Source organism: Cinclus cinclus, chromosome 6, assembly GCF_963662255.1.
Source record: "Cinclus cinclus chromosome 6, bCinCin1.1, whole genome shotgun sequence".
NCBI lineage: Eukaryota > Metazoa > Chordata > Aves > Passeriformes > Cinclidae > Cinclus > Cinclus cinclus.
This window is the reverse complement of record NC_085051.1, coordinates 37710552-37732917: the sequence shown is the minus strand read 5'-3', so window position 1 is coordinate 37732917 and position 22366 is coordinate 37710552. Positions and strand designations below refer to the sequence as shown.

Genomic DNA, 22366 nt, shown 5'->3' with positions numbered 1-22366 from the left:
GCCTTGAAACCTGGTAGGTGACTAAACCAAACCCAAAGTACAATACATACAGAATATCTTGCCTAAATGTCAGCTTCAGAACTGTTTAATTACAGAGGACATCTCTTAAATCCACAACATGCACTGCAAATAAATCAGTCCAAAGGACTGGACTTGGACTCACGGCTCAAGCTATTTCCTTCTGTTTTTGCCCTATATCCTCATATAAACCTGAGCAAATAAGGTCTTCCTAACTTCCCCACAATTAAACCAGTAATGCTGTAAGGCCTTCAACATCAGGCCATGGAGAGAGTGAACATGAATGTAATCTCAAGACACAGACACCACAAAAACTGGTATTAACTTTACATGAAGAGCCAAATAGCTCAGATGAAAAATACAGCTCAGAACATAAAATTTAACTTAAAATACAATTAAAAGGCAAGCAATTACCAGAGGAACACTAAAAGTCATCAAGCATTCTGATGACAATTTCATGGAATTGGAAGTTTTAAAAATAACACTAAAAGGAGACACCAAGAATTTCAAAAACCTCTGTTTTATTTGTACAGAGTAAAATACATCATATAGCGAACACTGTTTTCCACCCATAATCTAAAACCATTCTTAAGTGTTTTCACCAAACATCCTGGCCAGAAGCACAGACAATGGAAACAGGAACGCTAATTAGTCTCTCTCTGCCAGAGCTACAAGGTGCACATCAATCTCTGCTTCTGTAAGGATCCTGAAAGAACAAAAAGAAATCTTAAATAGCTTAAATGATTCTTTCCCTTAAGCTCCAATATTACAACCTAATATCTACACAAATAAGTTTTACAGCAATACATCTTTCTGCCCTTTAAAGCCCTGCTGCCAGTGCCACAGACTGACATTCCAATTCTCTTGAAAAATAAAGGAAGACTCAAAATCACTGTAGAGCAAGAAAGTAACAAATGATAGAAAAATAAAAGGTAATTCTCCATAAGTAATGCATTTGCAAGTTAAGACTTAGTGAGGAGGTAGCTTGATCCCTTGAGTGGCAGTAGAAAAGGGGTCATGCAGCTCCTGTGTGTTTTCTCACAAACACTGTGCTGTTCTCTTGTCCTCAGTACACACCACCAAATGCAAAACCACCCATTATCACTGTGTCCACCTTAAAAACATCAGGAAGGAAACATTTAAAAGACTGAACCTGTAGGACCCAAAAGTTTGAAGCCTCTCTTCAGTCCCCATTTACCAAGTAGTTAGGCTGAAGTAACAGTGGACTTTGTTCCAAATTTAACTGTTCCTTTTTTTTCTTTTTATATTAAAAACAAACAAAAAACCCCCCAAAACAAATGAAAGACCAAAGCAGAAATAACTGAATCCCTCTGCAGCAAGCTAGACTTACCTAAATTTTAGGTAAGCGATACCTGAAGGGTTTTTTTGCATTATAAAAAAATCCCCCAAACTTTTTCTCCCACATTTAATGCATACTTTTGCATCTACACACTGTGTTGTGAGAAGGGTTCGAGCACACTGTATCTGATGTGAAGCTTTCCTGCCCTCAGCAGGAAGACTTCCAGGTGTTGCCTTGATACATGGCCAAGTAATCTTGGTGCACACAGTGTGCTTCAGGCAATAATGGAGGAGGGAAAAAATAGCAGGTTTCATGCTAGATGGGAATGCAGAGTACTTGGAAAGTAGGTAATTCAGGTATTTCCAAATTACTAATTATTTTTTAAATCCATGATCTTTTAATCATACCAAATTTAAATACAGTTTCTCAAACCATACAAATCCACAATCTATTAACTACATATTTTAGATGTTAAAGAATGCTAATGATTAGAAGATGAGCAAGAATAATTTAAAGATTCCATTTAGAAAAGGAACAAAGAATTTAAGGGACTCATACATATTCCATAATATAAACCAGATTTTGCTGTATTAGTTAGCATGACTATGATTTGGAATAGATACCAGATACCATTACTATGACAAACTTGTATGCTTCTAAGCATGAAAACACTTCTAGACCAGATGTAATGACACTTCAATCATCACAGAAAGCAACATCCTTTTAAGACATGAAAGAGAACGCTTTTCTCTACTAAATCCCTTAATCATGTCATGCATTTTAAAACTGTATTATTCTTTTTACACAATGTTTTCTATCCCTACACATTTTGAAGAGTTACAAGTAAAAAACCCATCAAAACTTCAGTCCCTGAAATTTATCTATTTTTCTCGATTTATGATTACACAAGAACCTAAAGCAAATCTCCCATAATCAGAGAAACACATTAAGTTTTATTAACACTGATCACTTACCTGAACTTAGGATTTTCCACTGTGACTACACCAACTTCTATTTCTGATGGTTTGAAATCAATGGATAGTACAGTAGACAGGCATGTTATTGCTGTCTGAAAGATGACAAAACCCACAGTCATTAGAAAGAAAGCACTAAGGCTTTTTTTTTTCCTTAATAGACATAGCATTAACAACTATCCTTCCTTCTGGTTTAAAGTTACTTCCTCTCACTTCAAAATCTCATCTTAGGAATCCCAAATAGTCTCCCCTTGCTATACAGTCCCTCTCCAGTCATCTCCCTAAAAAGCCTAATCTACAAAAAGCAAAGGACATACTTTCATAGCAGAAAAAAAAGAACAAAACCAAAACCTTTTATCATGCAAAGATACTGTTTGAAATACCTTCTAATATGAAGACTGTTTTAAATGTCACTAAAAGTTAAGTCATACTGGCATCCCAAAAATCAAGCACAGTAGTAACCAAACACCAGCTACAATGGGAGTGCTACAATTACAGAATCTGCTTCAGCTAACATAAAGCAAAAAAAAAAAAACAAAAAAAACCCAAAACAAAAAAAAACCCAAACAGATTAGATGACCATTCAAACACTTGCAGAATATGATCTTCAAATGATTTTCTGGCTGGAATAGCTGCATTTGCTCTGGGAGCAATACAGAACCTTAGGGAAAGAGGAAATCCCTAATTACGTTTCTCTGCATTGCAAGCCTACATGCAGCTTATTAAAATACTTTTAACAAAATTTCATTTCCTTCTGCTGGCCTACCTCTACTGTTTGTTCATATGTCCAGTCAAATTTCTTCTTTACTTTCTTTTCAAGAAAACTGGTTGACTCTGTCTGTTTTACTCCTGCAGCTGTGGCCTTGAATCCACAATAGTAACCTGCTGGATCACACTTGTATACCTGAGGGCCGTGTTCTTCATCAATACCAATCAAAATCATACCTTAAAGAGAAAATTTGTTAACTTATTTATTTCCCCAATTTTAGCAATTCTATTCAACTGAAGAACAGAATGGATACGCCTCCCTGTGAAAAACAGGCACACATAGCAGTATGTCTTTGGGAATCACTCCCATACCTGGAGCCGTAATTTGCTTTTTATCTTGCTATTTCTTATCGGAATCTCATTACCAGGTGTACAACTCATTTTAGCAGAAATTATATTTCTGTCATTCCCAAAGAAGGCTACCCATTAAACATACAAACATTTTTGCCATGCTCAGTGTGTAGAGAACCACAAAGTCAGGAAATACAGAAGTTTTAGCCTGATAGAAAGTTTACCAAGCTCACATCCTGTGTTATATAACACAAAAGTGTAAACAACAGCTCAGTTACCATGCATCTTTTACCAGAAATCAACTTTACAAACATGCTGAAAGTAATGGAAGTAATTAAAAGATCAAATTTAGATTTCTTGTTCATAATCCTGAAAAACACTGCATAACAGACATTTTCCTATTTAAATTAAAAAAAAATCTGAAATCAAAAGTGAAATATCAGGACATAACTAAATCTTTGAAGATCATCTGACTAAGGGTTTTGAAGCAGGATAGTTTTCAAGTAACACACACTGACCATATCACTGAAATGCATGTATTCACCCTCACTTCTTGATTTACAGCTGCATTGTCTAAATATGCATATTAAAAAATAAGTCATAAGCAACACTTGTAATAAAAACCCTAAACAGAACAAGGTCATGGTTCTCAATTATTTTCACTTTACACTAGTATAACTTTTAACTAGTAATTAGAACTTCTGAGCAGCTATTACTACAATAGAAAAAAAGTCCCCTCATAGTTTCAAAAAAGTTAAGGGAAGTAAAGAAAACTACATTTTTATTCATGTATTAAAAAATAGGAATTTCCAGTAGTATCAAGGCATGGGAAATGCCAAGGGAAGAAAGAAACAATCATTCCTGAAAATTACAAGCACACAAACATAGGAAAATTGACCCATCATGGAAACTGGTGCAACTCTGAATGTTGCTTCTTTAGTGAGAAGTCTTAGTGCCTACTATGATTATGAGAAGTGATTAATCAATTCTGAAACTCTTCTCCTCAAAAAAAAGAAAAAAAAACAACAAAAAAACCCAAAACCCAAAAGCAAATAAACAAACCAAAAAAAAAGAACCCAAGCAATCAGAAAGAAACTCAGATGCACTGTTTAATTAAAAAGTAATTGGAAACCTGTTAAGTCTTTTACGTCATTTCCTGAACAGCCTAACAATACGGTTATAATTTACTTACAGCCAAATGTAAGAGAAAAAACAAGTAAGAACCAACCCCAGAAATTTCTACAAGATATGTAGATATGTTTGCAAGGGAAATACTTTAGGCACCTTTTTCTCTACATTTTATATATATATGATAGCTAAATTAGGAGCAAAAATCATGTCATCTGTCTTATACATACTACTTAAATAAAAAAGCCACAAAAGCTGCACAAGGATAATTACACTCTCCATCTTTCTCTATTAACAGTGATGTTTACCCAGACCCAGTGTATTGGGCTTGCATGGCAAGGTTTTGGTAGTGAGTGGGCTACAGGGCTGGCTAATGTAAGAAGCTGCCAGCTTCCCCTATTTCTAAAGGAGCCAAAGCCAGCTGGCTCCAAGATCAACCTGCTTCTGGCTGAGGCCAACCACATCCACAATGGTGGTAGTGCCTCTGGGATAATGTATTTTAGAAAGAAAAAAAAAAAACCAAAAGAGAAGGAAATTGCAAATGGAGAAGAGAGGAGTGAGAATATGTGAGAGGAACAACTCTGTAGATACCAAGGCAAATGATGGAGAGAAGGAGCTGCTAGAGCTGAGATTCCCCTGCAGCCTGTGGTGCAAACCATGGTGAGGCAGCTGTGCCCCTGCAGCCCATGGATATCCATGGTGCAGAGATATCCACATGCAGCCCCTGGAGGAGTCCACCAGGGCTGGAGCACGTGGATGCCTGAAAGAGGCTGTGGCTCCATGTGAAGCCTGTGCTGGGACAGGCCCCTGGCAGGACCAGTGGCACTGTGGAGAAAAGAGCCCACACTGGAGCACTGTTCCTGAAGGACTGCATCCCACATAAGGTGGGCTCCTTGCTGGAGCAGCTGGCGAAGAACTGCAGCCTGTGGGAAGGACTCACTTTGGAGAAGTTCCTGGAGGACTGTCTCCTGTGGGAGACACAATGGAGCAGGGGAAGAGTGTGAGAAGTCCTCCCCCTGAGGAAGAAGCAGCAGCAGAAACACTGTACTATGAACTGATCACACACTCCCTTCCCACCTCCCTGTGCCACTGTGGGAGAGGTAGAGAATCAGGAATAAAGTTAAACCTGTGAATAAGGTAGAGGGAAAGTGTTTAGAAGATTTGGTTTTACTATTCAGTATCCTATTTTTATTTGCTTTTTAATAAATTTAGTTAATTTCCCCAAGATGAATCTGTTTTGCCCATGGCAGTAATTGGTGAGTGATCCCTCCCCGCCCTTATCTTGACCTATAAGCCTTTCATGGTATTTTTTTCTCTTCTATGTCTACCTGAGGAAGGGAGTGATGGAGAGGTTTTGACAGTCACTTGGCACCCACCCAGGGTCAAACCACCATAAACAGACACAGCTACAAAGAGCATCTCCTGCTCACAGATATAACTGCACAGTTCAAACAGACCAGGCCCCAAAAAACCAAGGTGAAATAGTATCAGAGAGGCTACATTATTTCAAATGTCGAGTCAATGGTAAAATCATGGCTCCAGTTCAAGACCTATAACACTTCTCTCTCATTCTGCTGTTCATCCCTCTTACTCCCTCAGTTACTCATTTTGAAAATAGATGAGAATTTCTTATATATGAATTTGCAAACTTAGACAAGAAACAGGAAAGATCATTTTCATACACTGTACTTACAGCAACCAAGGGGCCTCATTTCAGCATTCTGTGTATAGACCTGAGAAATATCTGCAATCCTTTTACACAGCATATCCACAGGGATGTCATATCCATACTTGTACTTCCAGTTAGCAGCCTCATAGCGGGCTCTCTGCACCTGGGATCTGCTGTCAGCTAGACAAAAAGAACTAATATTAATTCCACTGAACATGTACCACTTTTATTTCTAGCACTGCCTGAGATGATAAATTCCAGGTCCAACTTTACATTGTTTTTAAACACACCCATTAGAACTAGGTAAATTCTCCAAAACCAGACTGGTGAATTAAATACCTGTCATTCCTGTCATCACACAACCAATATTTTCAGTAATCTTGAATAAATGAGTCACTGTGTTGGAATCCAGTAACTTGTCCTAAAGAGGAAACAGAAATAATGTAATAGCAAACACTGTCCTAGAAGTAAAAAGAAAACAAACAAACTAGGAATCCTCTGTTTTTGACAGAAGAGCCCAAAAGGACCCATAACAGCTAAAAATTGTCTTTCAGGCTTTCCAATTTTTACTGCTGTAGGCATGTAAAGGAAGAAACTGGAGAATAGGGAAGATTAAAACCACGGATCTGGAGAAGAAGAACAAGAACATGATCAACATCAGTCCTTTTCCATCTGAAGAAACTTGGAGAAACCACATATAAAAGTTTGCTCTCTTATTGCATGATGCCCTTCAAACATAATAGAATTTTCCCCCTTTTTCAACAGTACATCATCACTGAGCTGAAACACTCACAAAAAACTGTTCTACATGCTACTGGTATAACATTTTCTTAGCAGAAATTAAAGAAATCAGGGAACTGGTTACAGATAACTCAACCTTTACAAGCCAGAGAATGAATGCATGCTCAGTACAGCAGGGTCAGCTTAGATTTATCCCTTCAACAACTACAGAGAAAACCAATATTACAATACTTAGTGAGAAAATGTACAGTTGAGCACTACATGGAGCTAGAACTTCAGAATAAGGAGAAAGATAATTAGATAGTCAGTTCAAATAGCAATTTATGTCAGTGCTAATAAGTATATCAATATTGCTGAGTCTCACCCCATCTTTTTTTCTCCTCTCCTTCCAGACCTCCCCTCAAAAACAGACTACTTACAGGTACTTTCTTCTGTGTTACAATTACTGCAGAATCTTTCCCACGAACAGCTACAGATGTAAGTCCACCTTGGTTTATGGCCTTAAACGCATATTCTAGAAAAATAAACAAATGTTAATAAAAAACTTGTGTCAGAGACACTAGTACAGTTAACTCTGACACTTCTTCCCCCAACACATAAATCTCACCAGTTTATGGCCTTTTTACTACTTTAATATTTGTGGAACACTTTGTGACCTTAAGGCCAGTGTGCACTGACGCTCTTCACAAAACCACTGCCACTGCTTCCTTTAAATGTTTCTTCTAATTTGACCTTTTGTTCAGTTCAAGCTTAACAGCAACAAAATAAGTTTTAGAACGAAAAATGAACTTGATAAAAATTGTTCAAACTAATCTACAGTAACAAAAAATTCTTACAGAAGAATTCTGACATGAATTTTAGTATTTTAAAGGATATAAGCTTATTTTCTAATTTTTTACTGATATGAAAACTGATGACACAGGAGGCACAGGAGACAAGTTTTAACATTACTACAATATTTTCTGATTTGACATTCAAACACTGCAATGCTTTTCTTCACTTTTTATAGTGAAAGCTACAGAGGCACCAATTAAATAGTGTTATCCATGTGAGCACAATGGATTAAGAAGCAACACTACAGTAATGGTCATGAAATAAATTTCTCCTGATTAATGGTTTCAAAAGCCTTAGGAACAACAACTTAAAAAACTGTTTATCCGGCAATATTTGATAAACATTCAGAAATTCCTAATATCTGGCTGAGTGGCAAGTTTCAGACAGCAGCTAAACATAAATGTGAGTTTTTTTGTTAGCTATGCATGTGAACCCAGAATTTAGAACATGTCTACAAACAGCACAGTAAATTGCTAAAACTATCTCAAAGTAACAGGACAAGAAACTTGGCTATTTTAAAAGCTGCACTGAGATCTGTAGAAGAGATTGCACTGCAGAAGAATAAGAAGCTGAAGATGGGAAAAAAAATTCAAATCTTGCATCTTAATGTTCAATCTGCTGAGTCAGTGTTAAGGAAGGGCTCATTGCTGTGTATTTATGGCACTGTATTTACTACTCTCAGATATCAGAGCATTTACTGGTTACCCACACGTGCCATAAAGGATGCTCCCCCTTTCCCTTAGTACAACTCTGGTTGATACCTGGGATGATCAGTCCCAGCCTGCAGCAGAGCACAAAACTCAGTAAGACATGAGCCAGCACTGCCTGCAAACTGGTCATGCTTGAAGCCCCAAGCACAGGCTTTGCAACACTTGTCTATTTATCTGTACAACCACCTGAATGGAGGGTGTAGAGCAGAAGGACAGAGCCAGCCTTTTTTCAGTGATGACCAGAGGCAGAACCAAATCAGACGTGACTGGAACAAACTGAAACAGGAGGGTCCACCTAAACACCTGAAAACATGTTTTACTGTGACGGTGACTGAGCACTGGAACAGGTTGCCTGTACTACTCACAACCCATCTGGAAACATTCCTGGGCACCCAGCTCTAGATGGGCCTCCTTGGGCAGGGCCCTGGGGCCAGATAACCTCCTGAGGGCCCACATAATCTCAGCCATTCTGTGGTACTGTGACACTTAGATGGCAGCAGGAATAGGTGCCCTCACAAACTAGTTTTTGCTCACAACTACCAACAACCAGGCCCAGTAAACTGCAGCCCCTTCTGATGGCATTACCACCCCCATTGCTCAGTTTTCAAGGAAACACACCAAAAGGTGAAGTGATTCTTACAATGTAACAAATCCAAGTTGCTAGTGTTGTTTTAATTTTGTTCACTGCTGTGTAAGTATTTCAGCAACCTTGAAGACATTCTCTCTGAAAACAGCAGCTCCTTGCTGCTCCCCTGAACACATTGCAACAGCCAGAAATTTTACCGTAGTAATTTTCTCCACCTCCCAAAACTCCACTTCGAAGAAACATCACCTTTGAAGATTGAAACTAACAGGTAGCAAGAGAACACTGATGCTCTGAGGGATTTTAACCACAGTAATGTGCAATAACTGCTAGATTTTCTAATATGAGATCACTTCAAAGACACATGAGTCTTCTGAGCTTAGGAAGCAGGGGACAGACCTAAGACGAAGTATAGGCATTTCAGTCCAATATCATTACACTGGAAATCTGTTCCCATACCACCAAATTCCAGAAAAACCTCAAGTTTTAAGGCAATCTTAAAGCAACGCATGTCCACGTTCATCCTTGACAGCACCTAGCTAATCTTAATCCAGCAGAGACAAAGATAAAACAAAACCATCTAGATGTGGACATTTGATTGCAAGCAAACATAAGATTTCTGCCCATACTGTGGCTAGATGCTGGCAAATAGAGACACTCATGCACCTTGCCCGAGTTACCAGCCTGGCTGTGAATAAGGTAAGCTCTTTCTTGAAGTTAACTATGCACATCTACATATTTTTCTTCCTAGAGTACATAAGTACTTAAAACAGCTTTAAGACAGCTTCAGGGTCTGTGCAGAAGCTCTCAAATACACATGCAGATTCTTGTTTCTAAGAGCTGTTAAAAGCTATGGAGGTACTACACATTTCTCATACATTAACCTAAGGGGTAAATATACCCCAGAGGCAGAAGACCAAGGTTCAGTTTCCTCTCTGCTACAGAATGCAGAAACCATTCCCAACAATAGTACTGTGACAGATACAGTGAAAAGTGATGCAGACCACCCAGTCTGTATTAATGGCAGTGGAAGGCAAAGCCCAGGACTCCTCTGCCACAGAACCACTGAAACCCTGCATGAGGAAGCAGTGTCCCTACCATCCCTACATATAAGCAATAATAAGCATTATATGTGCTCCAGATATAAGACAGCACCCATATGTAGGTATCTAATACTGGTAACTTCCTATGTGTGTACAGACACCTACACACAGGCACCTTCCTACTTCCTCCATGCAGAAAGGACTGCTCGAGACTGGGCTACCTGTCCAGGAGGCCTAATCCACACAGGCTTCTTCCTGAGAAAAATCTCAAGGGCAGTCACAAAAAAAATATATGGCTGCCACGGATAGTTAATGCAATCTGACCCCAGTAAGTTCCTGTCCTGGAGAACAGATGGATTTCCGGATATAACATAGAGTGGATGTGCAGTGAAGCAACTGCAGCCGGGGAAGGCAGCATCAGGATGATGCTGCAAAACAGTTCTTCTGTCCCTGTTGTGAGGATCCTCCAGGAGCACTCTCGAACTACTGCCCTACCATTCAGTGACCTGACTGCATCCTACAAAAGGGGCACCAGCATGCACTGCTGTACAATCTCGTGCACTGCAAAAATAGGAATAACAGAATCAGTGACCTACAGAAGAAGCTGAAGCTTGGCTTCAGATTGTTCCAAGAAACCTGAAAACAAAGGATGGTTACTGCTATCTCACAGGCCACAATGTGCAAAACATGCGGCATTCAGGTGTAACAAGAGAGTGCATGAGTTCCATCCAAGAACTGTCTTTGTCACTCTGGCATGCAGGGTTTCAGGCAGCTCAAATCCCATTTCAAACACCTATCATAGTTTTCAGATCCCAAAACGCAGTGCTTCGAGGCTTGGCAAGATTCACTCAAAGAAACACTTAAGGGAGACTAAACAGCCTCTGGATAGCTGGAAGTTTGGTCTCCAAGCATCTGAAATCGAACACCGAGGACTCCGAGGAGGTGTCTCCCGGTGGCAGGGAACACTCGAGAGAGCCCACCCCGGCTCCAAGTTTTCCTCATCTCACGCGAGGATCCCTTCCCCTGGTCCCCACGTCGGCACGACCGGGGCCGCCGCTGCTCCACGCTCCCACCAGGCTTTCCCCCACACACCGCGGGACCGGGCCAGGCGGGAGCCGGGACTCCCGAGCCACGAAAGGCGCCGCGTCTCCCCCTCCGCACAGGCTGCCGGGCTCGGCGGAGCTTTCGGAACCGGCCGCGGCCCCGCTCGGCGGGGGCGGGGGCGCGGGCAGGCCGGGCCCGTGACGGGGCAATTCGGCCGCGGCCCCGCGGGCCCGGAACGCACCGACTTGGTAGAGGCGGCCCTCGGGCGAGAAGATGGTGATGTGCCGGTCGAAGCCGGCGCTGGAGCCGCGGGACATGGCGGGAGCGGCGCGCGGCCGGGGGGAGCTGTCCGCGTGCAGGGCCCCGCCGCAGCCGCAGGCACCGCCGGAGCGCTTCCGGGTCACGCGCCTACCCCGCGCAGGCGCGGAGGCGCGCGCCGCTCCCGCACCGTCACCGTCCGGCACCGGCGCTGCGCATGCCCGAGCCCCGCGGCCGCCGCGCGCGTCGCGGGCGGAAGGCGGAGCTCCGTCGGCAGCGGAGCGGCGGCCGCGGGGCGGGGAAAGCTTCCCGTCCACGGCATCCTGAGAACCCGCCCGACGTGCCCCGGGGAACGCCCGCGGAAGCAGCGGGAAACGGAACAAAAGCATCGTCGCGGCATCCATCGACGCTGGATAAAAGCATCACCCGCCAGCCGGGTAAACAAAACCGCTCCTACAATTACCGAACTAAGTATTTCCACTTGTACTCTTCAGTGAGAATAATTTTAAAGCAAGTACCTCAAAAAAACATGTTTAAGGTGTTCATAGGCCATTGTTGCCGCAGCTGCGTTATAATGCGATGTTTAAAAGACTACTTATCGGTGTCCAGTACAAAGGGAAATCCCCCAAATTTAAACTCGTGATTACATGTTCTTTTTGCCTTTTAACATCTTGGAATTCCCCTCCTCTTTGTGGGAAAGCATTTTTTAAAAGTTGGTCATTTCAAAAGTTGGAAGAGCTGCGGTTCTGGCATCCACACTTCTATTTTAAAGTTGCTGTTATTAGGTGATCTTATTCCTTGTTGAAATGGCAGAATAAAGGTGGATTTTGTATATGCCACGTATTAAAACTGTGCATTCTCAAATTTTTCAAAATACTTCTCCTTGCCTATTAGTACTGTGGGAGAATAATGTCCCGTTACATATTACAAGACTCACAGTTGTCCTTTTCATTAGGGAAGGAAGGACTTTGTGGGCAGACACAAAATGTTTAAAAGGTGATGCAAGCACTGGAACACAGAGAACATGAACATGTATGACTGCATCTGCTGGGTCAGAACGGAGCCAGGCTTACCCAGTGCTCTGTCTCCAAATGTGGCCAAAAGGGGGATGCTCAAGGAATTAAGAGTAGAGAGAGCCTTTCATGATACACTCCCTGAATCCTCTCCCAGTCTCCAGCCATCTGGAGGGACTTCCCAAGGCAGGGATACTTTCTGGTTATTTAGTAACCTTTGCTGGTTCCCTTTCATGAACTTGCTCCCCTCTATCCCAGGTGAACTTCTCAAATCCACAACATGCCACGGCAAAGAGCTGCTCAGCATAACCGCATGTTGTGTGGTTTTGTCTGAAACCTCACCTTTTATCTGAACCTTCAATCTGCCAGTACCATTTAATACTTTTGTACTGACACAGCCAACAATGGATCCCACAGCATTTCTTCCAGAACATTTGTGATTCTTAAGACCTCTATGTCTCTTAAGACCAGTTTCTCCAAGATGATGATCCATACCTTTACAGTCCTTCCATCTACAGAGCTATTTAATTCTCTAGAATGACTTTTTTCCCCTGAGAAAAAGGGGATGAGAAAATCCAAGCAAGTATCAAGTGTTCAGCCTGACTGCCAGTCCAAAATCCTTAAGTCTGGAATCAAAGGTTCAGTATTTGAATTAGATAAAGGAAAGAGTAATAGTTGCTCAATACCATGGACATGATGGAGTGGAAGTTATGCTAGTTTCAGGATATAGCTTCCAGAGTATAGTATCATTTCAGAAAAGCAATCATGCTTTTGGTTTGACTCACTTCTGATGAGTATGGGTATGGAGTCAAAGTCTGTGTTGCAAGATCCTGAGGAAAGCTGTTCTCACTGTCATCAGTGAGATTACATTACTTTTTAACATAGTAAGCAGTAAGTGGGAGGTCTTGGAGGTGGTAATAGCTGGAGTTCAGGCTGAATCAGTTAATCTTCCTCAACTCTATCTTGCCAGTGTATCTCTGTCTCCATGGCACACAACAACAAGCTAAACTAAGGGCACATTCCTTCTGATTCCCATTGTCCTCACACAATGTAATAGCAAATGGCAGTCAGTGTCTCTTTGGGGTACCACTTGCTGTATTGTTTAGAAGGCTTGCCTTTCTGGCATTCAGCATGAACCCACCTGTGTAATAAATTACCTTGAATTTTTACTGTACCACTATATAAACAGCAGTAGATGTCAAATAGATCTGCTATTTGTTATTGGCTTTGGTTTGGCTCTCACGTTTATTTTTATTGCCAGTGAAACCCTCTGACTTCCTTCTAGATACTTGGAAGCAAATCCTCATATTCACTGTTACCATGAAATGCTACTTCCGTAATCTGAAATTTGAAGACTTAGGGCAACACAAAAGAAATATTATTTCAGAGATGTCTTAAATAAAATTCAAATAATTAACCTCAGAACTGAGCGTCTGGATACAATGTGCATCTATGTAACAGGTAGTATACACCTGAAAAAGTCTGCTGGTTCATCATTAATGTTTCCCCTTTGGTTCCACAGAGGCCATTAATTACCTGTAAGTATATACAGAGAAGTGTATTAACAGCAAACATAGAAAGAAGAAGTCAAAAATCTGACACCAATGTTGTAATACCTTCCAATTGTAAATTTCATATTCTGTTCCCTAAATATATTGGTAATGTGTATTTAGGAAGTGTTATTATTTAAAAGGTATTACAGTATCTCTCTAAAAACAGCTTTTGAGGTGAAACCCAAGTGATTGATTAAGGACATGTCCTGAGCAAAAAGGAAGTAGAGAATGCATTTATTAGTTATATGTGAATATTATGCATGCCTGTTAATAACCAGGGTGAGGTAAAATACAAACTTCAACAGATGAACATGTCTGGCAATGAAATGGGTACCCTGAAGGTGCAGTTTCTGCTCAGCTAGGGCTGACCTAAGGCACAGCTGCTTCAGGGACCCACCTGCTGCAGCCTGACATTTGAACCCCACTCCCACACACGTACCAGTACTAGTGCAATGCTAGCAGAGTGCAATAATGCCAATTCTGACCTAGCCAAAACAAAGTTTTAAGACTCAGCATTCCTTTGGGCTGAATGACCATCAGAGCTAGTACCAAGGGAAGACTGTAACAGCTGATTCACACCAGCCTATGCCATGCAGAACTTCACACAGAGGGTGCAGGAGCTTCGTATAGAGCAGCAGCTGCTAACTAAGCAGTCCTGCACAGGACTAATTTAAAAGCAGTATTTCTATTTTCAAGGAGACGTGGCAGTTCTCTGACTTTAAGAATTATAAAAGCAATCTTCTCACAAATTAGAAGTATTGAGGAATGAGAGAAGTAGATCCAATCTCTCTGCTTTCCCTGCTGGACTCCATAGGAGCTGCCATGTTCTGTCAGGAAAAGGGTCTGTGATGAACACTACCAAGAATGTGATGAACACTACCAAGAATATGATGAATTTAAAGCCAAGGTTTTCTGTTACCTTAAGAGGCACCCAGCTCCTCTACACTTTCTGCACAGTACCTCAAGGACATGACTATATGCAGATAACACCTGCTGATTTACAAACCGATACCAGAACTAGAACATATGTTAGGACTGTCCTGGAAAAAAAAAATAGCAGGGAATATGCTTGAATGCTGAGTCCCGAGGGAGCTTGTCATGGGGCCCTGCAAGAACTCAGAACTGCAAGTTCTGTTCAAAAAGATCTTCATGTTTCATCTCAGTTTCAAACCAAGGATTTTTGTACAAGACAAATTTGACAAGCCCAGGGTATTTCATATGAGATTTACGTGGCATTTCTATGTTTTTTTGGGGGAAAAGTTTGCATTAAACTATTAAGTGCAATAAACAAACATATTTTCCACACACACTTACAAGTAACTTAGAACACTTTTCCTGGATATAAAACATAGTAATTTATATTATTTTTTTGCTTTTTAACTTGGGATAGATTTTATAGATATGTACAAGAATCAATTTTGTCCTGTTATTGTCTTTAAGACTTTCTAGCTATCCATTTTCATTTTAAAAACCCATGCATTTCCGCCAGCAAACTACTGCAGTGATGTCACATCCTGTCAGAAATGGCCAATTTAGGAGTGTGAAAAAGCCACATAACATTCCACTGGTTGTTTCCTTGTTCTTCCAAATAAATTATTGCTATATGTTCCTCTAAGCAATCTCTTGGATTCTATGTAACCAAATAAATTCTAATTAAAGTGGGGAAATCTTAGTTTTGTGTGTGTTTGGCGAATGGTAAATGCACCATATGTCCCCTTTAGCTGCACTGAACAGAAGAAGGCATTGCAAAACACTCTTTCAAGGTCAGCACCACAAATTCTGAAGGTACTTTACAAGTCTTGCTTAGTTTTTTCAATGGACAGAGTTTATACATTTCAGTGTAGATGAAAGGCTTGAGAAAAAAAAGAAGGTAAAAATGCCCAAACTGTAATTCCAACAGGAAAAATCATGTTTTAGTTCAAACCATAAAAATTGCCTGGAAAAATGGAAATAATGGACCTAATTCATTCCCATCGGACTACCACTGATGTTAAGAGATATATGCAGGAATGATTTTGTCAAAGCAGTCACTCAATTTTCTTTAGTTACACATCTCACAGGTTTAATACTATTATCATTCTGCTGAGTTCTCCTAGCCAGCAACAGTGATAACAAAAAAAAAAGAAGGCAGCTTCAGCTTGTCAATTACATTCTTCATCATTTCTGTTGAATGCAGAGCCATTTCCTTGGTACTTGATATGAATATTTTTCCTCAAAAACATCTTTATAGGGAATATGCCATGTATCCCCTGTAGTCTGTACTACACAGTCGTAATGGAAAGCAGGCTGTTGAGAAAAAAAACAGATGAAAAACATTTATTTTTAGACTTTATACAACATAGTACTAAAATATCAATTACATGTGGTTACGACTTCCAATGCTTACCTTAGAAGTCTTCACAGTTCTATCTCTTAACAACTCTCATTTTCTTATACAAAACAAATCCTAAATTTTAGTACTGGGGGAAAAACTAAACTATCTTCTAGTATTTTGTGGTCTAGGAGTCATTATAAATTCTGTCTTCTAACAGCACCAGATAATAATGATGTCGGCATAACGCACTCAATTACTAGAAATGACAAAATGATTGTTGTTCTGTTCAGTTAAATCAAATCATATGGGAATTACTCAGGATGTGAAGTTTATAGGCTTGAACATAGGATTTAATGACATTAATGACATCTTGTATTTGTTCTCTCAGTCTCTTTACAGAGCTGACTTCCTCTGTCCCAAGAAGAATTAAGAAATGGAGAAATAAGGGAAGGGTTTATCACTAACACTTTCAGAAGCATCTGGTTGAACAAATAGAATAAACAATTTTTCAGGTCTATTATGTTGCAGGTATATGAATTCAACATATATAAGACAAATACAAAAGAAACATTACTGGTTGGTAATTACGGTTCCCAGGACATACTATCACTCTCTATGTATAGTCTTGGAAGTCTACTTTCCTGTGGTAGCTTCCAGAATAACCTACAAGACAGCTATGACTGGGAATATGAATCAACTAAATCCCTTGTGTGGGAATTAAGATGTGAAAATTAGTAGTCCCTTTGTACAAAAGAAAGAAATAAGGTGTAGCTAAAGCTGTGTTACTCAGGTAACCCACCATTCATCATCTGGCTCCACAAGAAGAAATGTATATATGACAACGAAGAATGAAAGGCTGTCATTCTTACAAACTGGTGCCTCTGTTTGCAACCATGAATGTTATTTTAAAATTTTAACCATAGAAGGAAGAAAATTAATCTGCATAGGTGCAGTATTCCTTTAAGCAGGCAATAACTATAGAGACAGACCACATAACAAAAAAACTCCATGCAGAATGCCACATGATGAATTTTCCCCTAGCAAAATCTTGAAACAACAGCATTCCTGTTAATGTACTGGTCACAAGGATACATATCTCCTTAGACAATTATAGTAGTATTCTGCCATAACATGACATTACTGCAATTTCTGCAGCTGAATACTAACTAGAAACCTGAGTGTTCCGGGCTTTCCCTCATGAAACTTTACACCCGTGTTGCTCACTACTACAGTGAATACAGAAATACCTGTATTTTTCTGTTTCTTTAAAATAAAGATGAAAGAAATTCTATTGTAAAATTAGAAGCATGATATTTTATAACAGTGCTCCAGAAGAGAATAGGCATTTCAAAGTTTAAAATAAATTACAACATTGGCATTCAGATTTTACTAAGGCCAGTAATGGCTACAGAGTTTCCAGCACTGGAAAGATGTGTATGCATAAACTTTTATTTACATTTACATTTTAAACAGTTAGGTAGCATTTATTGGCTGTCTTACAGTTTTCTTGCTTGTGGCATGCTTTGTGAATCCAGTGAATTTCCAGTTAACATGGGAGTTTGGAGCACATCGGTACAAATCCATTTCTTAGACTTCAACAAGATGTTTTGACTTCCAGAGTCTGAAATAATGTACCTTCAGTGAATATGCTCTGTGTGTTGTCTGACTGAAGCGGGAAAACTTACCAAAAAATTTATACTCCTTCCTTCTGCAGAAGGGAAGAACACTATCTGGTGCCCACGCTGCCACTTACGGAACAGGTGACGTGTCAGGCTGTCGGAGATACAAGCCTTGTGATCCCGGAGGAAGTCTCTAGTAACAAACTTGCAATGCTTGCCTGATCGGAGAGTGGCATATAACAAGAAGGCATCATCTTCAGAGCTTCATAAAACAAATGGAAAAGACAGACGTCATTCACAAGGCAGTAAGTGGCTGCAGGAAGTGATTCAAATGCTGATCAACATTTATTCTTCAGCAACACTGAAAATTCCCACCACTACTCTAGTTCCCTGTAAAATAAAAAATTGCTTACCACAGGGCACCAAAAGCTAGAGTGCAATAAAAAATAATTGCATGGTACTTAGAGCACATTTCTGCTCTTATCACAATCTGATAATAGAACAGTATTACCTCCTGCCATGAAGTTTAACAATGCCATGCTATGTGGAACAAAACTGGTAAAACTCAACAGTGTAGCCCACACAGCAGCAGACTACAACTGCATACTGATACTACCAGAAATTCCTTAAGTTCAGGGCATTGTGCTCTTGGCAGTGGAAGTGATGAAAGTCTTCATAATGCAACTTTTTTTATACTTTTGAAGCAAATATAGCAAGGGATATGTTTCACATACATATAGAGACACTAGTAATGGTTTTAAAAACTAGACCAAAATGCACATAAATCAGGTGTTGGTCTCTATTATATTGAGCTGTCTTCTTCAACTTACATATTTTCAGTAAAGAAGAAGTCTGCCTTATTCTGCATCTCCTTCATAATTTCTCTTTTCCAGTTTGAAGAGTTCATCAGCATATGTTTGCGGCCCAGCACAAGCAACCGGGCATTCTCTTTTGCCAGGCAGTTGACAGCATCAAACAGCTGCAGAAAACAAAGCAAACCAAAGTTTTTCTTAGCTGTAAATACAGAGTGACAGGGAATATTTTCATGTGTGTCTCACCTAGAGGGACTCTAGATTACTCTCGTTTCACATAGTTCTTAACTGCAATGTTAATTTTAACAATTAAAATTAAGCAGATAACTAATTTTAATTCCTTAGTCACAAAAATAAAAAGAAACAACAAACCAATTCATTGAAGGGAGCTGCTCACAACCACACAGAAAATACAATGCTTTTATACTCTAGTTCTTGCAGTTCATGACACAAACGACCTCGGGCCAAGTTGTATGGAGACGTCAGAAGTTCCAAGTCAGCCGAGGGAAGCGAATCACGCTGGGTTTTTAAGTGATACCCACTTCTGACCACGAAGCACCGGGAGCCCGGAGCACACTGCCTCTCCAGCCCCACCTGCTGGACCTGGAGACCCTACATGGCCCAGGCCGTCCTCTGGGGAGGCAGCGAGCTGCGGCACATGGAAATCCGTGACCTCGGGATTAAGGCTTTATGAAAACCACATCCAGACTAGCCGCCCACTTGTGAAACAGCATATTGAGGTGGTGAACTCACTTCAGAGGGACTTTTCGGCAGTCTCTTTGGGCTGTGCCTGTTCTGCAACAAATGCTTCTCAGGACAGGCACTTGTGCCTGGGACTTTACCTCCCTGCTTCTGAGCTCAGGGAGGACAAAGGTTCTGGCTTTAAGCATCCAGGTTATTACTGTGGACTGCTCACAAAACAATGACATTTCAGTTAGCCCCAGACAGACAGAATAATTGTTTCTTGAGATTGATGCACCTATCATATTTGAAAGACAAGGACAGTATGCTCAACTACCAGGGAAAGGTATTTCCTAATTTTTACCTGCATTTGCTGCCACTATTTGCCAACATACAATCTCCTGATTATTCTTTAATCCTTCCTGCTTTTCTAGCTACTTCCGTCTTCCTTGTTACTTCTTCTCCCTTTAATACCTTCAATTACCCTTCTTCTCTTTTCCTTTCTTTCCTCCTATTTCTGATCCTTCTTGGTTTTTTGGTATAATTTGCTTTTGATTCAAGGACTAGAAAGAATTGTTCGTGTAACTCGTGTGCCATTTTACAATGCATTTAGTTTCATCTACCTGCAAGTACCAGAAAGGGGTGGCCCCATTCAGTCTTCTCTCAAGCTGCACGCTCTCACTACTTCTGCTGTGTCAGATCTATATCACAACTACACACAAGCTCACTGATGCAACAAAAGATCCTTTTTTTGTAGGGCTGAGCTTACAGCAACCCAAAAGACAGACTTGAGCCAAAGGTTCAATGACTGATGGGAACACATCGCTGGAGGTAGTGAGGACAGGGAGTGTGGGACTGCCCTTCACAGGAAAGGACCTGCAGATGGCACAAATTAAATATGCCATGAATTTGGATCTGTGATCTGGGAGAGGAAGCCAGAAGATTTTCTACATTAACTTTAATTGTTGAGCTATAAATTGCTGTATAAATTGACAGTATTGCTTCTGCAGGACTAAAGGTTCTGTTTTCATACAGATATAGGAGCTTGGTGCTAATGAAAAGTACAAATACCTAACAGTACCTATTGGAAATTACTTCCTGCTTCCAGGAGACCACACTGGATATTGGCTACACATGCATACTTTTCCCTGGTTAAAACAAACAAAACATAATGTGAGCAGGAAAAGGCCAAATGCAATAACTTCTCATGCACTGAACTAGTCCTGCAAATAGCTGGATTCAAATACCAAAGGAGAATTAAGTCGGTTCATCTGAGTTCATTGAAACTAATAAAAGTTAGGGATGTAACTACTGCATCCACAGACGTTTTTATGTACAGAAGTCAACGGTGAAGAAATAATAACCATGAGTAACTTTAGCAAACCCTTACAAATTCCAAAAGAAAATACTCTTTCTTTTTGCCTAACATTTTGCTACATTAGGGAAGGTTAGCAAAAAATCATGTGAAAAAAGGAAGTTAAAAAACAGCAGTTCCAGATACAGATTGGTCAACAGTAGCTATTCCCAAGTTTATAAAAGAATTAAGTGTCTTGGTTCCAGCTCTTGTACGTCTTTCTTTCTGGAGGTTATAACTAGTTGCACTTTGTATCTGTTAGTCATGTGGACATTCTTGTCCTACATATTATTAGCAAATGAGGCTTAAAATGTACTAAAATTAAAGGGAGTCAGCATTTAAAAATGTTGAAACTCCTGCTTACATAACAACCCACTGTCCCTCTTCTACTTAACACAGAGATTAACCTTACTTACACAACTATAATACAGAAGATAGAAATTATTTTTGTTTTCATAAGATAAAAATAATTATGTTCTGCACACCCCTCTTATCTGACACAACTTAGTGAAAGGCCTTTTCTCTCACTTTAGGCTTGGGCACTTAATGGGGAAGGCCTACAAGGAATCACAGAACTTAACATGGGGGGGTTTCCTAAGTGTATCTACTCCCACATCTGGCTGCTTCTCAAGAAAGGAAGATGTGAGACACACTAACACTTGTTTCAGTCACAGAGGAAGGTAACTGAACATAATGGTGTTAATACAAAAAGAGCAGTAGTGATCTCTCATTTAGAAAGTCAGGGGTATTTTATCAATCTAGTATTTCCAGAAGTTACATGAGTGTATAATGGAACACAAGAAGGTAGATTAATTACTCAAACTCATACAAGGAACTATGAGCAGAGCAGGATACAGATTTCTTAAGATTTTACTGCCAGGCCTTTTCTGATCACTAGATCATGTTGTGCCATGTGTCCCAAAGGTTAGCTTGAGGTAGGACAGCCTTTCTCATTAGGTACTACTGGTAGATTTCCACTTGTGAAATGGGAAATCCCTACACACTGCTGCTGGGAGGCACACCACTCAGTGATTCAGCAAAAGGTGACTCACCTGTATACACATGTAGCATGAAGAAGTAACCACCAAAATATTTAAGTCACATTTTTTATGAATAAATCATGTTTGACATTGCTTAAACATTTGGGTTCACTAACTGCCATTTAAAAGCAAAACTCACCTACAGGTTATCTGCTAATAAGAGCAGCAAACTGCCCTTTTATTGTTATTTTCACCTTTTGTTAGTGCTGCCTCCCACCCAACTGAAGCTGTGAAACTGCAGAAGAAACCCCAGCACAGACCATAAGTTCAAAGCTGCCATTACTGCACTGTCAGGCAGGGCTAAGCATGATCATTATCTCCAAAGTTTAGCCAGCAACTGGAGCCAGTCCAAAGAGTGATTGTCCCACTTCACTCTTCATTGATGTGGCCTCTCCAGTCCTGGGTACAGTTTTGGGTGCCACAATAAAAAAAAGACATTTAAGCTGTTAGAGAGCATCCACAGGAGAGCAAAGAAGATGGTGAAGGGGCTGAGGTAAAGCCCTGTGAGCAGCACAAAGGTCACTTGGTCTATTCAGCCTGGAGGAGACTCAGGAGAGACCTCAATGCAGTTACAAACTCCCTTGGGGGTGGTGGTGGCGGGGGGAAAGTGGAGGGGCAG

The 22366-nt window shown here is 40.4% G+C and overlaps 2 protein-coding genes across 5 annotated transcripts in view; both read right to left on the bottom strand.

Moving 5' to 3' along the window:
• Positions 1-519: 519 nt before the first annotated feature.
• On the bottom strand, positions 520-11478 carry PSMA6 (proteasome 20S subunit alpha 6). 4 transcript variants are annotated; one of them, XM_062494849.1, is made up of 8 exons: positions 11345-11472; positions 8620-8736; positions 7309-7403; positions 6488-6569; positions 6173-6328; positions 3059-3237; positions 2293-2387; positions 520-724 (listed from the first exon to the last, which is right to left on the bottom strand). In XM_062494849.1, the coding sequence occupies exons 4-8, from the start codon at positions 6501-6503 to the stop codon at positions 667-669; spliced, it is 504 nt and encodes a 167-aa protein (XP_062350833.1). In that variant the 5' UTR covers positions 6504-6569; positions 7309-7403; positions 8620-8736; positions 11345-11472; the 3' UTR covers positions 520-666. The 4 variants fall into 4 exon arrangements, with proteins under 4 accessions (XP_062350833.1, XP_062350831.1, XP_062350834.1 ...); XM_062494847.1 differs by lacking the exon at positions 8620-8736 and having other exon boundaries at positions 11345-11478; XM_062494850.1 differs by lacking the exons at positions 8620-8736; positions 11345-11472 and adding an exon at positions 10656-11184.
• Positions 11479-15881: 4403 nt separating this feature from the next.
• PRORP (protein only RNase P catalytic subunit) overlaps positions 15882-22366 on the bottom strand; it is a 37701-nt gene continuing 31216 nt past the window's right edge. The window contains exons 6-8 of the mRNA XM_062495093.1: positions 18691-18839; positions 17927-18122; positions 15882-16213 (exon numbers count right to left, since the gene is read on the bottom strand). Of these exons, the coding sequence (XP_062351077.1) occupies positions 16085-16213; positions 17927-18122; positions 18691-18839 (474 nt within the window). The 3' untranslated portion in view covers positions 15882-16084. The remainder of the gene's footprint in view (positions 16214-17926; positions 18123-18690; positions 18840-22366) is intronic.

Excerpts from the sequence above, each read along its gene's own strand:
- PSMA6 (XM_062494847.1), bottom strand. The coding sequence starts at position 11,420 with ATGTCCCGCGGCTCCAGCGCCGGCTTCGACCGGCACATCACCATCTTC. Across the intron at positions 6,329-6,487 it reads TGTGATGACAGGAATGACAG|CTGACAGCAGATCCCAGGTG; the intron begins GTATTTAATTCA and ends CTTTTTGTCTAG. Across the intron at positions 2,388-3,058 it reads CATATGAACAAACAGTAGAG|ACAGCAATAACATGCCTGTC; the intron begins GTAGGCCAGCAG and ends GTCATCTTTCAG.